Genomic DNA, 17,744 nt, shown 5'->3' with positions numbered 1-17,744 from the left:
AATATACTTATTGTACACGAATTGCTTTGCAATACATTTAGAAACCGTCGGATCTTTTCATGGTGTTTATCAAGACTGCTATTACCTATCAATTACCCAAAGCTCTGAACTGACCCGTTTGTGCATACTGTGACTTGCTCCCATTATCAGCTCTGTGTTTGTGACATTTGGGATGTTTTACCCTCTGACAGACAGATCCCTTCCTACTGAGCAACACTGATGTCTGAAAACGCATCTCTCGCTGATCTAACCGGACATTAATTGCTTTCGTGCTGATGTATCTGTGCCTCTCGGTCTTCCAGCATAACTAGCAAATCTCATCTCTGACAAGTTGGCTGAACCTAATCAAGACAGATCAGCTGTTACCCAAGGTGCCATGGGCTGTAATTTGTGGTTCTTTACAGAGTTATCACTCGCTGGAAAGACAAGGAACTATAAATTCTGTCAACAGGAATCCCAAAGTGTGTGTTCCAAGCAGCTGTGGCTTCCCCCGCCCGCAAGAAAACATAGCACTTGTCAAATAAATACTTGAGATAATTGATAAGAGGGGATTAGAAGGATGTGGCTGATACCGACTGTAAGACTTTTTTTTTTTTTTTAAGGAAACTTCAGAAGCAACACGGTGCGTCTGAAGTAGGAGTTGTCAAGGGTATAGAAGGTTTGCAGGGAAGTGAGGGGTGACAACCGTCCACAATTCAGTTCCCACCTATCACTGGGGAACTTGGTTCAGATCTGCCTCACTCTAGAAACAGGCAAATGCCTAGACATCCTAAGCTGCAATGGAAACATCTCGTCGCCCGGTGGCAACGCCTTGATCAGAGGCAGGAGGGCAGGGAATACTATCAGCCTGTCAGCACTTCTATTCTCTGAAGACCCCTGTGGTTTCCTTTCAGGTGCAAAGAAAAAAAAAAAAAAAAGAGGAAATATTAGAGAAAATAAACTGCTTTCTTACTGTATCGCTTTGGTCCATCTTCCAAACAAAATGAAAGGGTTAATGTGGCATCATCTTCAAAAAACTCGGTGGCAAACGCGTCCCACCAGAGGTTGTCGCTGTCCTGCAAAAAGACAGATGATTTATTTAGCAGGTGAGAGCGGAAAATATCTGAGAGGAGCTGAGAAAGGGAAAAAGGCAGAGAAACCCAGTCACTGATGGCTTGGGACTCGGCATATGTGTGTGTGGGTGTTCTGGAGGGAGCGTGGGTGGGCGTGTGGTCACTCTTCAAGTTAATTGCCTCAAATGGGGACCAAATTCCAATTCAATAAATGAGCTAATGCAAAGTGAATGAAAATTAATTCTGGGGAACATATTTGGGGAGATGTAATAAACATAATTTGGAATACTGTGACAGTTTTTAAGAAAAGGGTTTGCAGGTAATGTAAAGTGTACTCAGCCTTTTTTCTCTTTCTTTCACTTTGCTCTTTTAAGAGCCCGATTTTACAAACAGAAACCACAATATTCAATCAGGTTAAGGAGACTACATTTTTTAAAGATAATTTATTAAAAAAAAGAAAAGATTGTGTGTGGCTTGTGGCATTCCTCGATGTAAATATCCCTATGAAAGGATACAGGTATTGCTACCTGGATTTATGTAGAAAGATGAGTTTGTGCACAAGCAAACATTACATACATGGGGACTGTTCTCGAGGATTGGTTTAAGATGACAGGCAATCACTAGCTCGTTATTAAATCAGTTATTAAAAACAGAACAGTTCAGCAGAGGATATATACCGTTGACCTCTATGTTACATTGGCTTCAACACATAAATTTTGCCTCTTATTCACTGATGACCTAAGTCAAGATGCCAACTTCCTTGCCTCCATTTACTCATTTGCAAACTGGGAACAATTACTGTAGTAGACTTCGGAGCCTAGGGAGTAACTGTCCGGCGCATAATTGTTGCTCAATAAATGGCAGCTATTATTATTTATTATTGTCTTCTTTGACCCTAAGATATCTGTAAGTAGAGAATTTGAATTTCAAAAAACTTAAACTTCTCAGTCAAGATCATCAGCTAGAAAGTGGTGAAGCTAAAATTCCCATGTTGTGGTTCCCTTAGCCCACACACACAACATAACGACATGGGAACTTTAGCTTCATCACTTTCTAGCTGATGAAAGCCTGCTAATTCTAGCCTATTTTTTTTTTAATGGATTTAATCTTTTTGGAGTAGTTTTAGGTTCACAGCAAAATTAAGAGGAAAGTACAGAAGATCCCCACACTCCCTTGCCCACATACACGCAGAGCCTTGCTCACTACAGCAGTGGATTTGTATAATTGATAAACTGACCAGCCCATGTTTTTTACCAAACAGTTCTGCTCAAAAAGTGACTTTCACCTTAGATAGAAAACAACAAGCAAGAGTAGAAGAGGCTGGCATTGGCTGCAGGAAATTTTGCTTCAGCTGATCTCCTCCAGTTTGTCCAGATTTTGTCCCCTTCCTCCACCTTCATGTGTTTTTTTCTGAAAATAAACCTCCTCTTTAAACAACCCCTTCTGCCATTCACTGGGCTAGTATAGTTCCTGGGATCAGTGAAGCAGTTTTATGAAAGAAATCTTCATAGTAGCTAGGCCAGGAGTCCAGGCGGCAGCTGAAATACAACTATAAAGACCCATGCTGAACCAAATGTGAAATTTCTAGCAGAAGACCTAGCAATGTGACAGGTGGAATCTCAGTTCTCAGCCACAGAGCTGAGCTAACAACCTCATGAGCTGTGGGCAATGGTAAAAAATCAGTGCTTCCATATTCGATTTCTAGATGTCAGTCATCTAGATGGCGTGAGCCTTGCAGAGAAAGGCAACAGGGCTCTGCTTGACCACATGTGAGAGAGACCAAGGAAAGGTAACAGAGAGTGACTGGTCGCGATTCTGCCTCTCTATGCACAGGCTAGCACTTCCGCCTTCTGATTGCAAATGTGGTGCCTCCATCAGCGGTGAAATGAATGATCCAGGAAGTTCCCTTGGGAGCAGGCTGTATGGTCAAGTCCAGTCAACTGACCAGTAAAAGGCTGCATGCAGAAACTTTCCAAGAGGATTCCATAGAGGAGCTCGGGAAGCCTGGTTTCCCCTAAGAGGTGAGGGCAGGCAGGATGCTGCCAATTCTCCATGAAGTTGCTGCTCCTGCTGCTAAGTCGCTTCAGTCGTGTCTGACTCTGTGCGACCCCATAGACGGCAGCCCACCAGGCTCTGCTGTCCCTCCATGAAAGCAACCCCTCAATTCAAACCAACATGGAGATTAACCAGGAAGGGCCTTGAGACTCACCGGCAGGTCAAGATCAACCTCTCAAGATTTAGCGGTAAAGGTTATGACAAATACTCTTAAAAATAAACCAAGAGCCTGAGGTTTTGTTCTGGGGTGTGTGGGGTGGCCATGCATACCAGGTACTGCCAGATACAATAGATACAATATTTGGTGGATATATTGTAAAACACATCCTATCCAGGTGTGTTCATTTCCTTAGATCTGTCCGACTCTTTGTGACTCAGTCGTAGCCCGACAGGCTTCTCTGTCCATGGGATTATCCAGGCAAGAACACTGGAGTGGGTAGCCATCCCCTTCTCCAGGAGATCTTCCCGATCCAGGGACTGAACCCACATCTCCTGCATCTCCTACATTGCAGGCAGATTTTTTATTGCCAAGCCATCAGGCAAACCAGAGAAAAGCCATTATCATCCTTCGGGGGAACAGCATAGTGAGGAGTTGGCCTGTGTGGAGTCAAAGGACCCAGCAATTTAGCTTTTCAAACCAAGGGTCCCTTATTAACCATTTCCCACCCCCTCATCTTTGCATATATTGTTCTTTTGGACGGGCATGTCCAGCAAAGACCAAGTCTCAGTCCTTGGATTCCTTTTTCCCTGTCTCCTGTGCTAGAAAAGCTGGACACCTCTACACAGTTAGAGTATGGATCAAATTATAATTGAATCACTGCCTTGAAATATACTGGCTTGGCCAAAAAGTCCATTCGAGTTTTTCCTTCGGATGGTACAGAAAAACCAGAACGTACTTTTTGGGCAACCCGATAAGTTTATCTAACCTTGTGACTGCCGTAGCAGATGCTTAAGGAAAGGACCTGGTATTAAGTGTCTTTCCATCCTCAACAGATCTCCCATCTACAGTTAAGGCGTAGAAGAAATGGAGAGGCCATACCCGCCTCGTGAGTAAGATCCTTCCTCGAAGACTGGAGGAATCTTAAATCTAAGCTCCGTGGCTAGGGAACCAGGACGTCATCCAAGAGGACCCGTCTCTGTCATGTTACTGCTGCCTCCCTGGCTGTCAGTGGATGCTCCAGCCACGCATGTGACAAGGTCACACAGACGCAGGAAGGACTGCTCACTTACACTGCTGTTCCACTGAACCACCTGTGGGTATTTGCTGTTTTCAGTGGTATGTTCGTTAGGTGAATACACTTCATTGATTGTAACTCAAATAAGAGAAGTTTTATTTTATCAATTTGTAAAAACAGAGAATAGAGGATAACATGACAAAGACCCATGGGCCCATTATCCAGGTGGTTTAATAATTTAAATAATACTTTAATAATTAATCATTATTAAAATAATATCTTTTTTCCTTTTTAAAAGGAATGAAAAATTATAAGTAAAAATTGATGTCCCGGGTCTCCATAGCCAGCTCTGTTCTTCTCTCCCTTCCCCCAGGCTCCCATAAACAACCGTCTCATGAAAATCATATAGCCCTTCATAGTTCATCTTTTGTGTGAAAGTGAAAGTCGCTCAGTGATGTCCGACTCTTTGCAACCATGGACTTTATAGTTCATGGAATTCTCCAGGTCAGAATACTGGAGTGGGTAGCCTTTCCCTTCTCCAGGGGATCTTCCCAACCGAGGGATCGAACCCCTGCACTGCAGGCATATTCTTTACCAGCTGAGCCACATGAGAAGCCCATCTTTTGTGTATATATACGCATATATATGTATGTGTATATGTCTGTATATATACACATACATAACTCCATTAACATGCAGTCCTGTTTTCTGTTTTTAATATTTCATTTAAATGATGTCATACATTATGTTTCCTTTTTTAAACTTGCTTTTTTTCAACACTGTGTTTTGGAGACCTCTCTATTTTATATATTAGAGTCTCTTCTTTCCCTATATAAGCTACATGGTAGCACACTGCATGAACAGAATATATTTTATTTAAGCATTTTGCTACTAATGACTTCTAGACAGTTTCTAATGTTTTGCCATCACAGCAATGCTGGAGGCAGTATCTGCGTGTCCCGCTGTGCTAGAGTGTCAGAACGTCTCCGGGGTGAAGTGGCCACACCTAGGCATAGACTGTGTGCTTTTCCATTAGCAGGTCCCCGCGCTTCCAGATTGAAGACTTGTGGTCTGAACTTGCACCGGTAGAGCTGAAGCAAAGAGCATTTCTAAGTGATGTATTTCAGTGGGATCTAACAACAGTATCAACATAATGACAAAACAGAGTCCGGCTCTGCTAGGAGAAGGATGAGCATCCAAACGTCCAAAGAAGGTGCAGTGATCAAAGACCGCCACTCATAAAACTTTGCTTAGCATTCTCTTCAAGGCAGAGTGTATCACAGGGCTTCGTTAGCCAAAAGCAGGGTTTCTTGCCACAACACATAAAGGAAGCACAGTCGCTAGGGTCCTCCAAAATGACTCATGAGACAGAATGAGTGAGGACCAAAGGTCCCAACAGGTGGGCCCAAAAGTTAGGGGGGCACCTAACTCCATCCGCCCTGCTGCCAGACTTCTCATGGAGGTCACGCCTCCCTTTTCCAAACAGAGAGGTCCTTCCAACCCTTGCTGTTGCTTAGTCTCTGAGCAGAGCTTGTTTACTAGCTAGTGAATATTAATAAGTAAAGAGTGGATTCTTTTCCCTAAGCTGGAAAGTCACAATAGCAGAGCGCAGCCTCCAGGTAAAGAAAGATGAAATTAACTCAGCCTGAGCTCAGGCATGGAGCCTGGTGCTGACAGGCCCTGTACATTTTAATTAGGGAAAAACACCAGTGGCGCTTCTCCACTCTAAATAATCCCCCATATGCATTTCTGCGACGAAAGCCCCCGGTCCTTCTGTCTCATCTCACAGGTGAGCCCACGTAGCCCCGGCAGCCAGATCATATACCAGGAGGAGAGATGCACTCGGGTCAAATAGCAAAGAGTGTCTTAATTAGATTCAAAAAAATCCACAAACGCATTTTGCTCCCGTCCTGGATTCGCGTCCACTCCCGTCCATGTCCCTCTCCACCAAAAACAGGATCCGGGTGCCAGGGTTGCCCCCCGGGCAACTCTAACTTCAGTACTGACAGGTTATGTGGGATTTTTGCCAGAGTAATTATTTTTCAATTCAACAATAATGAGAAATTACCATGGCAACCACTTGTCACGTGGCGCACATACACCCCCTCTGAAGAATGAACTATACATAAAGCTGTTGCTTGAAAATTGTGCGGTTTTTTTTTTTTGTTTTGTTTTTTATGAAAATAAACTTAAACAGGTCAAAGTGGAGGAAAGGCTATGAAGGGGTCTGGAAACAGGAGGATGAGGAGGGCGCTGGCTTTCTTCTGTACCTTGAGATTCTAGAAAACGATGACACCTCATCCCACAACCCTACGGTCTTGTCCACAGGCACACGCAGATAGCACACTATTCCTTTCTCTCTGACCACTGCGGTCCCTCCCATCTGACACATGTCAGCTAGCTTCTCTCAGAAAACACTGAAGAGGAACAAATGCGACTCCACGACCGAAGCGGACACACACTTGGCCAGACTTGCTTTCTCTAAGTGTCTCTGCCCGTCACAGGCATATTTTGAGACAGAAGACCTTGATAATCCAAAATCTCCTGCCTTCCCCTTTCTAGAGGAGGGCCCTCTCAGACTGAAGAGGGGTGCACATCTTTCATTTTCTCTATCAATAAGGTCTTGCTTCCATCAATTTCTCCAAACCTAGGAGTCTTGTACCAAACCATGTGTATGTCAAATTAGCTACATTTAATAAGATGGTCATACAGAGTGAAGTAAGTCAGAAAGGAAGAAAAAAACAAACCAACAGTGTATATTAACACATGTATGTGGAATCTAGAAAAATGGTACAGACGAACCTATTTGCAGGACAGGAATAAAGACACAGCCATAGAGAACAAACGTGTGGACACCAGGGAGGGAAACTAGTGGAGGGATGAATTGGGAGATTGGGATTGACCTTTATACACTACTGATACCACGTATAAAACAGATGACTAATGAGACCCTTCTCTATAGCACAGGGAAGCCTCTACAGTGCTCTGTGGTGACCTAAATTGGAAGGAAATCCAGAACAGGAGACATATGTACACATACAGCTGATTCACTTGACTGTACAGAGAACATAACACATCACTGTGGAGCAACTGTACTCCAATAAAAAAAATTAAAATAATAATAAACAGTTCCAGAGCAGTTATTGTATGCTGGCCACCATTCTGAGCCAACTGAAAAACATAAGTTCCTTGAAACCTCACAGTGAGCCTAGGGGATAAGTCCTACTATTCATTCCATTTTACAGATGAAAAAACCGAGGCACAGAGAAGCCAAGTATCTGCTTAAGACCGCAAAGCTGACAAGTAACAGAGAGATTTCAAACTCTGGCTCTTGAGTTGAGGCTCATAACCACTCTGCTACTCAGATATTCCTTTGTCCAGAACACTGTTCTTCAAACTTTCTACTGCCTTCTTTGTTGTTTCAATATCCAATTAATGCACTGAATGTTTGAGGCTTCATCTTTTGAACAGACAGCCCAAAGCAAGGTTTTCCACCACATCGATGGAATTCTACATTGAAGCAGAGATAAAAGTAGTAAGATCACTTGCTCTCACCAGCTGGTAATTGCACAAGCATGTAATGGACACACAGAATTTTAAATCCCTCCTTTTTATTTAATGTTATGGATTTTTTAAAAATCTCATGTCCCTGGGGTTGTAGTTTTGATTTGTTTTTTCTCTCATGGTCAACTAGGATTTGTTTATTCTCAATTAAATTGTATTTTATTTACCAGTAAACGTTAGTTATCATTTTAACAGAGAAATTCTAAAACGGCGGCATGTTACCAAGAGAGTAAATCGCATGTCAGGGTTTCACTCACAATTCAAGGCTTCCTTTTTAGAAAGTACCTCCTGCATTTCACTCCCCTGGGCTGCTGCCTTGGGAAAGACATGTATTAAAACAGGCAGAGAGACAGAACTTGGCATCTGGCAGAAATGATTCTACAGCCATAGCTACCTCAGTGCCTCCCCCCGCCCCAAACACCTGGAAAATCCATGTATTTCAATCTCCATCCTTGACCTACAAAAGCATTAAATAATCGTAAAGAGTCCAAGGAGAAAGGCTATTTACAATAGTCTAAAAATAATGAGTAAAATGTATACAGTTGAGGTACCAAAAATAAGCTTTGAACTTCTTGCAATTATTATGAAATCCTGGTGGTTCAAATGGTAAAGAATCGCCTGCAATCCAGAGACCGGGGTTCAGTCCCTGGGTCAGGAAGATCCCTTGGAGAAGGGAATGGCTACCTACTCCAGTATTCTTGCCTGGAAAATTCCTTGGACAGATGACCTTGGCAGGTTACAGTCCATGGGGTCAGAAAGAGTCAGACATGTCTGAAGGATTAACACTTTCACTTCATTTTTCATTAATTGTTTTTAATAGTCTTTTTTAAATTACTTAATTTATTTTAATTGCAGACTAATTACTTTACAATATTGTGGTGGTTTTTGCCATACATTGACATGAATCAGTCATGGGTATACATGTGTCCCCATCCTGAACCCCCCTCCCACCACTCTTCCCATCCCATCCCTCAGGGTCATCCCAGTGCACCAGCCCTGAGCGCCCTGTCTCATGCATCGAAATTCCTATCAGCTTTATGAGGGCAGGATCGCTACCGGTATCTGTGCATTTGCTAACATCTGGCAGGCAAGCAATAGATAAGTATTCGATTACTTGATTATTTAAATTATTTCTTTGAACAAACAAAGACTTGTTTAATTTAAAGCCACATATTCTCAAAACCCTAAAGAAGCAAAATCATATCTTCATGATGGTTGGACACATCTGTTCACGTATCTGTTATTAATAAGTGAGGTGTGTTAAATCTTCAAAGAGGGACAATGCTGGCTTAAGAGTTTCCCAAGGAATTACATTCTAGTCCTCACAGTATCCCTATCAAGTTGGTACTTTTACTATCTCAATTTAAATGGGGAAACTGAAGGCCCAGGAGGTTAAGATATATACCCACTGGACTTCTCTGATGATCCAGTGTCTAAGACTCTGAACTCCCAACGCCCAAAGCTGGGGGCCTGGGTTCGATCCCTGGTCAGGGAACTAGACTCCACATGGCCCAACTAAAGTTTGCCTGCTGCAACTACAGATCCTGTCTGCCTCAACTAAGACCTGGTGCAGTCAGTAAACAAAAATAAATAATCAAATATTTTAAAAGATATATACCCAAGGCCACAGACTAAGAGGCAACCCTGGGATTTAATGCCTGAACACTGTGACTCTTAAATGTGTGTTTCTATCTGCAAAGTTTCATTGCCTTGTTTTCATCTCTATTATACTGGTGTGAAGGACTAGTATTTTCATCATAATTAAATTTCCTCTATTAGACTCTAACCTGGAAACGTGCACTCTGACATATCAAAAATAATACACTAGAGACCCTGAGCAAGCCCACTTTGCCAATGACGTCATGAAGAATTACTCTGGAAGCCTGGGTCTCGCTGGGGACAGTTTGGACGGCGAGCTCACATTACATCATACCCTCTAGGTGTGACAGGTCCTGAGTGGCAGGGCGATCTCATGAGGCAGCGACTCGTGTATCTTGAGAAAACCACACCATGAAATCAGGCACAGATTTTCTGTCCCAACCTAAACACAGCAGATAGCAAGAGAACATTTCTGGAAAAGCCTGCGAGATGCAAAAGCTTGTTTTTGTGACCTGCCCAATTGCATCAGAATCAAACAACAGGGATCACTCTTAGAGTCCCCACTGAAAACTGGAAGCTTGTGCCGGGACTGAAGCGAGGAAAGAAAATTGGTGAGTTTTCCCCTCTCCTTCTTTGGGAACAGGGAAAAGGATTTTTGTTTACAAAGACAAACATAAGAAATCCAGCGTAATCTCAAAACTCAGAAGGAGGATATTGGGTTTCTCTGGACCATGCTCGAAGGCCTCCATGCTGTTCTCAGTTTACCCATCTGTTTATTGGGGTCTTCGAGCCCTTTGAGGCTGTGTCTAATCACAGCTCCCAGCTTCTCCCTGGGTCTCCCCTGGCTCCCCCGCCTCACCAACTTCCCCATCTGCTAACCAAAGACCGAACACAACCAAAGCCAGACCCGCCCCTATTTTCTCCACACCCCAAACCTATTCTCCCCACTGTTTTCCAACTCAGTACTGTCACTCCAGATTGCTGTTCTCAATAGCAATCTACTTTTAGCCCATACTTTTAGGACATGTTCTTTTTTTTTTCTCTCTTTCATCCAGGATACTCTGATTGAAGTTTATTTAAGAAGTTAATGACAAACAAAACAAAATACGACATATTCTTGATCCCTCTCTTTCCCTAAGCCCACACCTCCAATCCATCAGCAGTTCCCATGCATCGATTTCCAACCTAGAACAGGGCCCATTCACCACTCTCCTCGTCCACCCCTGCTCCTCATCTGGATCTCCAGCACCTCCAGCCTGGACAGCAGGGCTGGCTTCCTGATCCTTCTTTCCGCCAGAAGCCTGTTTCCCAGTACAGTAAGTCCCCTACATACAGATGAGTTCCATTCCGAGAGCGCGCTCTTAAATTCTCTTTGTAAATGCAACAAAGTTAGCCGAGGCCCCCAACTCACACAATGGGTTATACAGTACTGTCCAGGCATAGGTTTACAATCCTTTTCACACATTTGTGTGAAACACATAAAAAACACGCACAAACAATAAAGGACACAGCGTTACTCTTACAGTACAGTACCCTGGAAAGTACAGGACCAGCTACATCACTGCCGCGGTCACGCTTGCTTGCGGACATCCTGGGCTTGAAATAAAGACACTGACCCCTGTACTGTATACAGAACTGCACCGTGAGGTGCACAAAAGTAAACCCGCTTGCAGAGGATGCACGCACGTGACAATGCACGCCAGACACACGAACGAACGGACGTGGTTGGAGACGCAAACACATGTTCTCATCTTTGCAAGTTCAAAATTTGAAAGTCCGTATGTAGGGGATTGACTGGACCTGTGCTCCACAAAGAAGCCTGCGCGATATCTGAAAGACCCCCACGAGATGACGTCACTTCCTGCTGAGAGCCTCCCCTGGAGTCGCATGGCTGCTTATCTCCATAGCTGCCCACTGCCCTGCACGACTGGGACTTGGTCTCTCCCCCGCGGGCTCAGCTCACTTCACTGAACACGGCTCACAGATCTGGGCTCTTGCCACAAAAACCTTCCTTCTGACCCGGGACCACACTCTTGACCACCACAGAGCCCTCTGCAATTGCTCTTCCATCCACAAGTAGACATCTTTCCTCTACTTGACATGTCTTTTTCTCCCTCGTCATTCAAATCTCAAGTACTGTGTCCCTGAAGAATCTGACTGCCAATGCAGGAGATGCAAGTTCGACCCCTGGGTCGGGAAGATCCCCGGGAGAAGAAAATGGCAACGCGCTCCAGTATTCTTAAGAGCCTGGAGAATCCCATGGACAGAGGAGCCTGGTGGGATACAGTTCCTGGGGTCACAAAGAGTTGGACACAATTGAGCAACTAAACAACAATCCATAGGAGCTAACTTTAGAGAAAAAAAAAAAAAAACAAATCTGTCAATGTTTTTTCTCTGGGAAGTCCTTCATACTTGCTTTTGTCTATTTGTTTGTTGTCTTCCTAGCTACTGGAAAATAGAAGTTCATTCATTCACTTTGCTGTAGACCCTGATACCTAGTGCTTTGCCTGGGGGCTCAGATGGTAGAGAATCTGCCTGCAATGCAGGAGACCCGGGTTCAATCCCTGTGTCAGGAAGATCCCCTGGAGAAGGAAATGGCAACCCACTCCACTATTCTTGCCTGCAGAATTCCAAGGACAGAGGAGCCTGGTGGGCTACAGTCCATGGGTTTGCAAAGAGTCGGACATGACTGAGCAACTAACGCTGGTACCTAGTAGGTGCTTAACAGATGACAGCTTGAATAAATGAATATATGAAAAAAAATGTGTTAAACAAGAAAAGAGAAAAGAGAAAAATCTATCAAAGAAATCAAATGCTTGAACTTACACAGGGCAACTATTCCCAGACCCAGGCTTGTCACAACCCAGTTGGCTTCAACGACATAATAGAGTCCTAGAAACTTACCAGAATCTTCATTCCCTTTAATTTTTAAAATAAATATATGCCATGAATTAAAAGCATTAAAAAGCATTCATGCCCTTTGACTCAGTAATTCTATTTCTGGGAACCCATCCAAAGAACATAATCTGAAAATATGTAAATGCTTTATATGCAAAAATATTCACCATAGGAGTCTTCATAATAGAAAAAAAAAAACCAAAAAACTAGGAACAATATGCTGTCTTATGAGGGAGAAATGATACCAGAAATCAAGATATGGGCACTAGAGAAAAAATAGGAATCTTTAAACGTAATGTTTGCTCATGGCTTATAATAATACAAAGGCATGCTTAGGTTATAATGTAAAATAAAGACAGGAAGATGGATACACAGAGCCGCGTGGCCGAATGGAGGGCGACATGTGTGCAGAAGCAGGCGTGGGGCCTGAGTCTGTGAAAGAGGTGGCCTTGCTGGGGAGGAGGGGAAGGGTGACCACTGGGCACGTAGTGTTGATTTTTCATATGTAAAATTAAATTTGATTCCACTTCACAAAATCAACAATTTGGCCACCTGATGCAAAGAGCCAACTCATTAGGAAAGACCCTGATGCTGGGAAAGACTGAGGGCAGGAAGAGACGGGGGTGACAGAGGATGAGATGGTTGGATGGCGTCACCCACTCAACGGACATGAGCGTGAGCAAACTTCAGGAGACAGGGAAGGACAGGGAAGCCTGGCGTGCGGCAGTTCATGGGGTCATAAAGAACTGAATATGATTTAGTGACCGAACAACAACAACACGTAACAAAATACAAATCCCAGATGGATCAACCATATAAGTGAGGAAAAACAAAGTTTTCAAACCACTAGAAGAAAAGAGAGACTATTCTGTATGCCCTCACAACACGGGGGGAAATTGGTAAACAAACGCAAGGACAAATCGTATGAGAAACAGGCGATCCATTTGAATCCATCAGCATAGAAACATTTCACGTGACAAAAGATGTTATAAACAGGCTACAATATAACTGTGAGCTGGATGAAGATTAGCCACTAGAATACATAACACGCTGTTAGAAATCAAGAATCAATAAAACATAAAAGAGCAAAAAAGTTATGAAAGTACCATTCCCAGAAAATAAATAAAGCAATGAAAAGCTGTTCTATTTCACTTGTAGCCAAGAAAAGGTAAATTAAATCTAAGTCCTTGAACATCATGAGATTGTAAAAAAAAAAAAAAAAAAAAAAATTTAAAAATTGAACGATACCTCACGTTGCTGGAGAGCTGTGGAAATAGGGATTCTCATAGGCTGACATCACTTCTCAGGGTCTGGAAGCCCCAGCGCACGAAGTGGACAGATGCCGGCATCCCCGTCCGCTCAGCTCCTACCATCCTCCTGGACAGACTTGCCCTTCGCCCCTCCATCCCTTCACTCGCAATGCTCTTCTCACACCACACTCTTCCACTATTTTCCAACTATCTTTACTCATTCCGACCTCCATCAAGTCTGGCCTCCATCCTGAAAACTCACCAGGATTTCCAAACTTTAGAAAAGTCTCTGTTTTCTAGGCTGAGAAACAAAATTTTCAATGACTGTGAGCCTCATGCTGACAACGCCTGTAGTACAATATTTTGATTTTATTTTACATGATGTCTGGTTATTGCATGTTGGCATCTCAATGACTCTACAGTCCATGAATGTGAAGTGAAAGTCGCTCAGTCGTGTCTGACACTTTGCAACCCCCACGGATTATACAGTTCATGGAATTCTCCAGGCCAGAATACTGGAGTGGGAAGCCCATCACTTCTCCAGGGGATCTTCCCAACCCAGGGACTGAACCCAGGTCTCCTGCATTGCAGGCAGATTCTTTACCAGCTGAGTCACAAAGGAAGCCCAAGAATACTGCAGTGGTTAGCCTATCCCTTCTCCAGGGAATCTTCCCAACCCAGGGATCAAACCCAGGTTTCCCACATTGCAGGCAGATTCTTTACCAACTAACTGAGCCACCAGGGAAGTCCATCAATAGAGACATCATATACTTTGGGTTGGTCTTTGCTTTCTGTTGCTTACCTGGCACACATTTATTATATGTTTAATTATGAACCAAACATTGCATTATCTATTTCAGGCTTTGAAACACCTTCAGGTAGCTACTATTATTCTCCTTCTACAAATGAACAAGAACAAAAAAGTTCAGAAAGGTTACTCAGTTTTCCCAGTCACACAATGGTATATGTTGGTATCAGTGATCAAAGCCATGTTGCAGTTCCAGAACTCATTTCTTTTAACTGATATGAGAGAAAATATCAGTAATAAGTCACATATGAGACTTGTGCATGAATGTTCATTGTTTCACCATTCATAATCAGCCAGAAATGGAAACCATCCAAATGTCCATCAGCTGATGAATGGATAAACAGAGTGGTATCGCCATGTAATGGAATACTATTAGCAATGAAAGGATTTAAATATTGCTAAGTGCTTGAATATGGACCACAAAAACATTATACAAAGAGAAAGAAGCCACATATTGAATGATTCCATTTGGATGAAATATCCAGAATCCCAGCTCTACTACTCACTAGCTGTGTGATCTCAGGAAAATTACATAAGCTCTCTGTGCTTCTGCTTCATCAAGTGTAAAATAGATATAATAATTCATCATTCTCATTGTGAAGATTACACTAAATAATACATGGACCGATGACTGGAGTAACACCCAATAATGGGCACGATTACTAAGTGGTAGAGAAAGTCCCAAGGTCAGGGTTGGGTGGATATTAAATAATAAATATCAGCAGTGCATCTTACATAACAGACCACACACTTTACAACTTGACCCCCAGGGGCTGGATTCCAATGTGAGCACTTCTGTGCTCTATAACTCTGGGCCGGTTATTCAATCTCAAATGGCTTTGCTGTGAAGATGAGAACAATGATGGTCTTGGCACCTTCTAGTGCTGTTGTGAAGATTAAATAAACATACACGTGCTTGGGCTTCCTTAGTGGCTCAGTGGTAAAGAATCTGCCTGCAATGCAGGAGATATGGGGGATACAGGTTTGATCCCTGGGTCGGGAAGATTCCCTGAAGAAGGAAATAACAACTGACTCCAGTATTCTTGCCTGGGAAATCTCATGGACAGAGAAACCTGGCAGGCTGTAGTCCATGGGGTCACAAAGAGCTGGACAAGACTGAGTGACTGAGGCATGCACATTGATGAGCTTAGCACAGTGCCTGGCACACGAGACGTGTTTTAGTTTTGTTCTTTTTTACCCATCATTATTGTTTCAGCCATCAGTGTTAGGTGGCATTAAAGACACCCAAAATAAAGATCGCTAGCCTCAGAAAATGTATTATCCAATAACCTAGCTGTCCCAGTTTCGCCATTGGCAGCAGATACACACAAGGATGCCCTCCTCTGTCTGTCTCCCTCTTCAACCTGCAAAGTCCTCAAGGGTGGGATCGATGTTTTGTTTTTCACCATCTCCCTTGTGCCTTGCACAGTGCTTGCCTGGGAAAGAGCAAGGGTATGCGATCCACCAAAGTGAGTTTTCAATGCAGATTGGAGGGAGAGCAGCGCCTGCTTTGCGCGCCAGCCTCAAATCCACACTTGCATGTGGTTCAGGCTAATTTGCATCTCGGCATCTCAGAAGGCTCTGCATTTAGCTACTCAGTTTGCTTCCTTGTCAACTGGATATCACAACTTGTAAGGCAAAAGGGAGCTTTAGAGAACAGTGGCTTGCCTGCCAGCACCCTGATTTGGGGCCTGCAGGATCTTTCATTTTCTCCTTCCATCTCCATGGAAGACAGAAAACTGGGTTCTAATTCTGATGCCAGTAATTCTTTGTTGGGTGGCTTCACAGAAGTACAAATCAAAGAATCTTAAGCCTTCCAAATGTCCTTAGAGGGTGTGCTTGGACCTCCCTTTTTCTGTCTGTAAAATATGAGGATCTAAGCATCCTTCTAAAGGCATCCTGCCAGAACACTCACTTCCTCAGGGATTTCTTTTTCACCAAATCAACCTGTCCACCTTCCCTACTCTTGCTTTCAGGGAAAACATTTTTGGGGTATCTTGGTCAGGGCTATAGTAAAGGCAACATCTTCACCAAAGGGCATATAAAGGGAAGATTTCCACCACCGCCTAGGGTCCAAGAATAGTCCCCATAAGGATGGCAAATGGATTTTTAACCCAAGTGGCCTCTGATGAATGGGTTATTGTTCACCAGGACTCTGAATCCATTCTCACATGCAACAGATATTTATTGAGAACTTACTATGGGCTAGACAATATCCGAGGCATTCATGAGAAAGCAGTGAACAAAAAGGACATAAAACTCTGTCCTTGGAGAGAGCGTAAACCGTTGCTGTTGGTCAGTTGCTTAGTCGTATCCAACTCTTTGCAACTCCATGGACCGCAGCATGCCAGGCTCCCCTGTCCTTCACCATCTCCCAGAGTTTGTTCAAATTCGTGTGTGTGTGTGTGTGTGTGTGTGTGTGTGTGTGTGTATCCAGCAGTGGATGACACACAATAGCAAAATAAATAAGTGAAATACACCACTTATCAGGTTGACTAGGGCACAGAAGGAAAATAATAAAGCAGAAAATGGGAACAGAGTGTGGGGGTAAGGAAGGGGCAGTGAGACTTGAGATGGGCAATCATGGATAGCCTGGCTGGAATGTCTCTCTCTTTTTACAAAACTGGATTATAGTTGCTTCACAGCATTGCATTCGTTTCCTTGGTTCCACAAAGTGAATCAATTCCGTGTCTATCCCTCCCATTTGGGACCTCTCTCCCAGCCCCATCCCTCTCTGGGTCATCACAGGGCGCCAAGCTCAGCTCCCTGTGCCAAATAGTAGGTTCCCACCAGCCATCTATTTTACACACGGCAGTGTGCATGTGTTTACTCTCCCAATTCACCCCACCCGCCCTTCACTCCTGTGTCCCCCATGTTCATTCTCTACATCTGCATATCTTCCTGCCCTACAGATCGGTTCATCTGTTCCAGTTTTCTAGATTCCACATATATGCATTTGTTGCTGCTGTTTGGTTGCTAAGTCCTGTCCAGCTCTTTGCGATCCCATGAACTGCAGCACGCCAGGCTTCCCTGTCCTTCACTATTCCCTGAGTTTGCTCAAACTCCTGTCCATTGAGTTAAAGATGCCATCCAGCCATCTCATCCTCTGCATTAATATACAAATATTTGTTTTTCTCTTTCTGACTTACTTCACTCCATATGAGAGAGTCTAGGCTCACCCACAACTCTACTGATGACCCAACTTCTTTCCTTTTCATGGCTGAGTAATATTCCACTGAATGGCCATCATCAAAAAATCCACAAACAATATATGCTGGAGAGGTGTGGAGAAAAGGGAATCCTCTTGTTCTGTTGGTGGGAATGTAAGTGGCTACAGTCACTG

General features: G+C 43.5%; 1 protein-coding gene across 8 annotated transcripts in view; it reads right to left on the bottom strand.

Moving 5' to 3' along the window:
* Positions 1-17,744, bottom strand: part of LDB2 (LIM domain binding 2) — a 441,029-nt gene that overhangs the window by 280,564 nt on the left and 142,721 nt on the right. For all 8 annotated transcript variants that reach the window (XM_061145453.1, XM_061145455.1, XM_061145454.1 and 5 more), the window contains exon 2: positions 953-1,055. In XM_061145453.1, coding sequence (XP_061001436.1) covers positions 953-1,055 — 103 coding nt within the window. The remainder of the gene's footprint in view (positions 1-952; positions 1,056-17,744) is intronic.

Source organism: Dama dama, chromosome 6 (assembly GCF_033118175.1).
Source record: "Dama dama isolate Ldn47 chromosome 6, ASM3311817v1, whole genome shotgun sequence".
Classification (NCBI taxonomy): Eukaryota; Metazoa; Chordata; class Mammalia; order Artiodactyla; family Cervidae; genus Dama; species Dama dama.
This window is presented reverse-complemented; position numbering and strand designations above follow the sequence as displayed.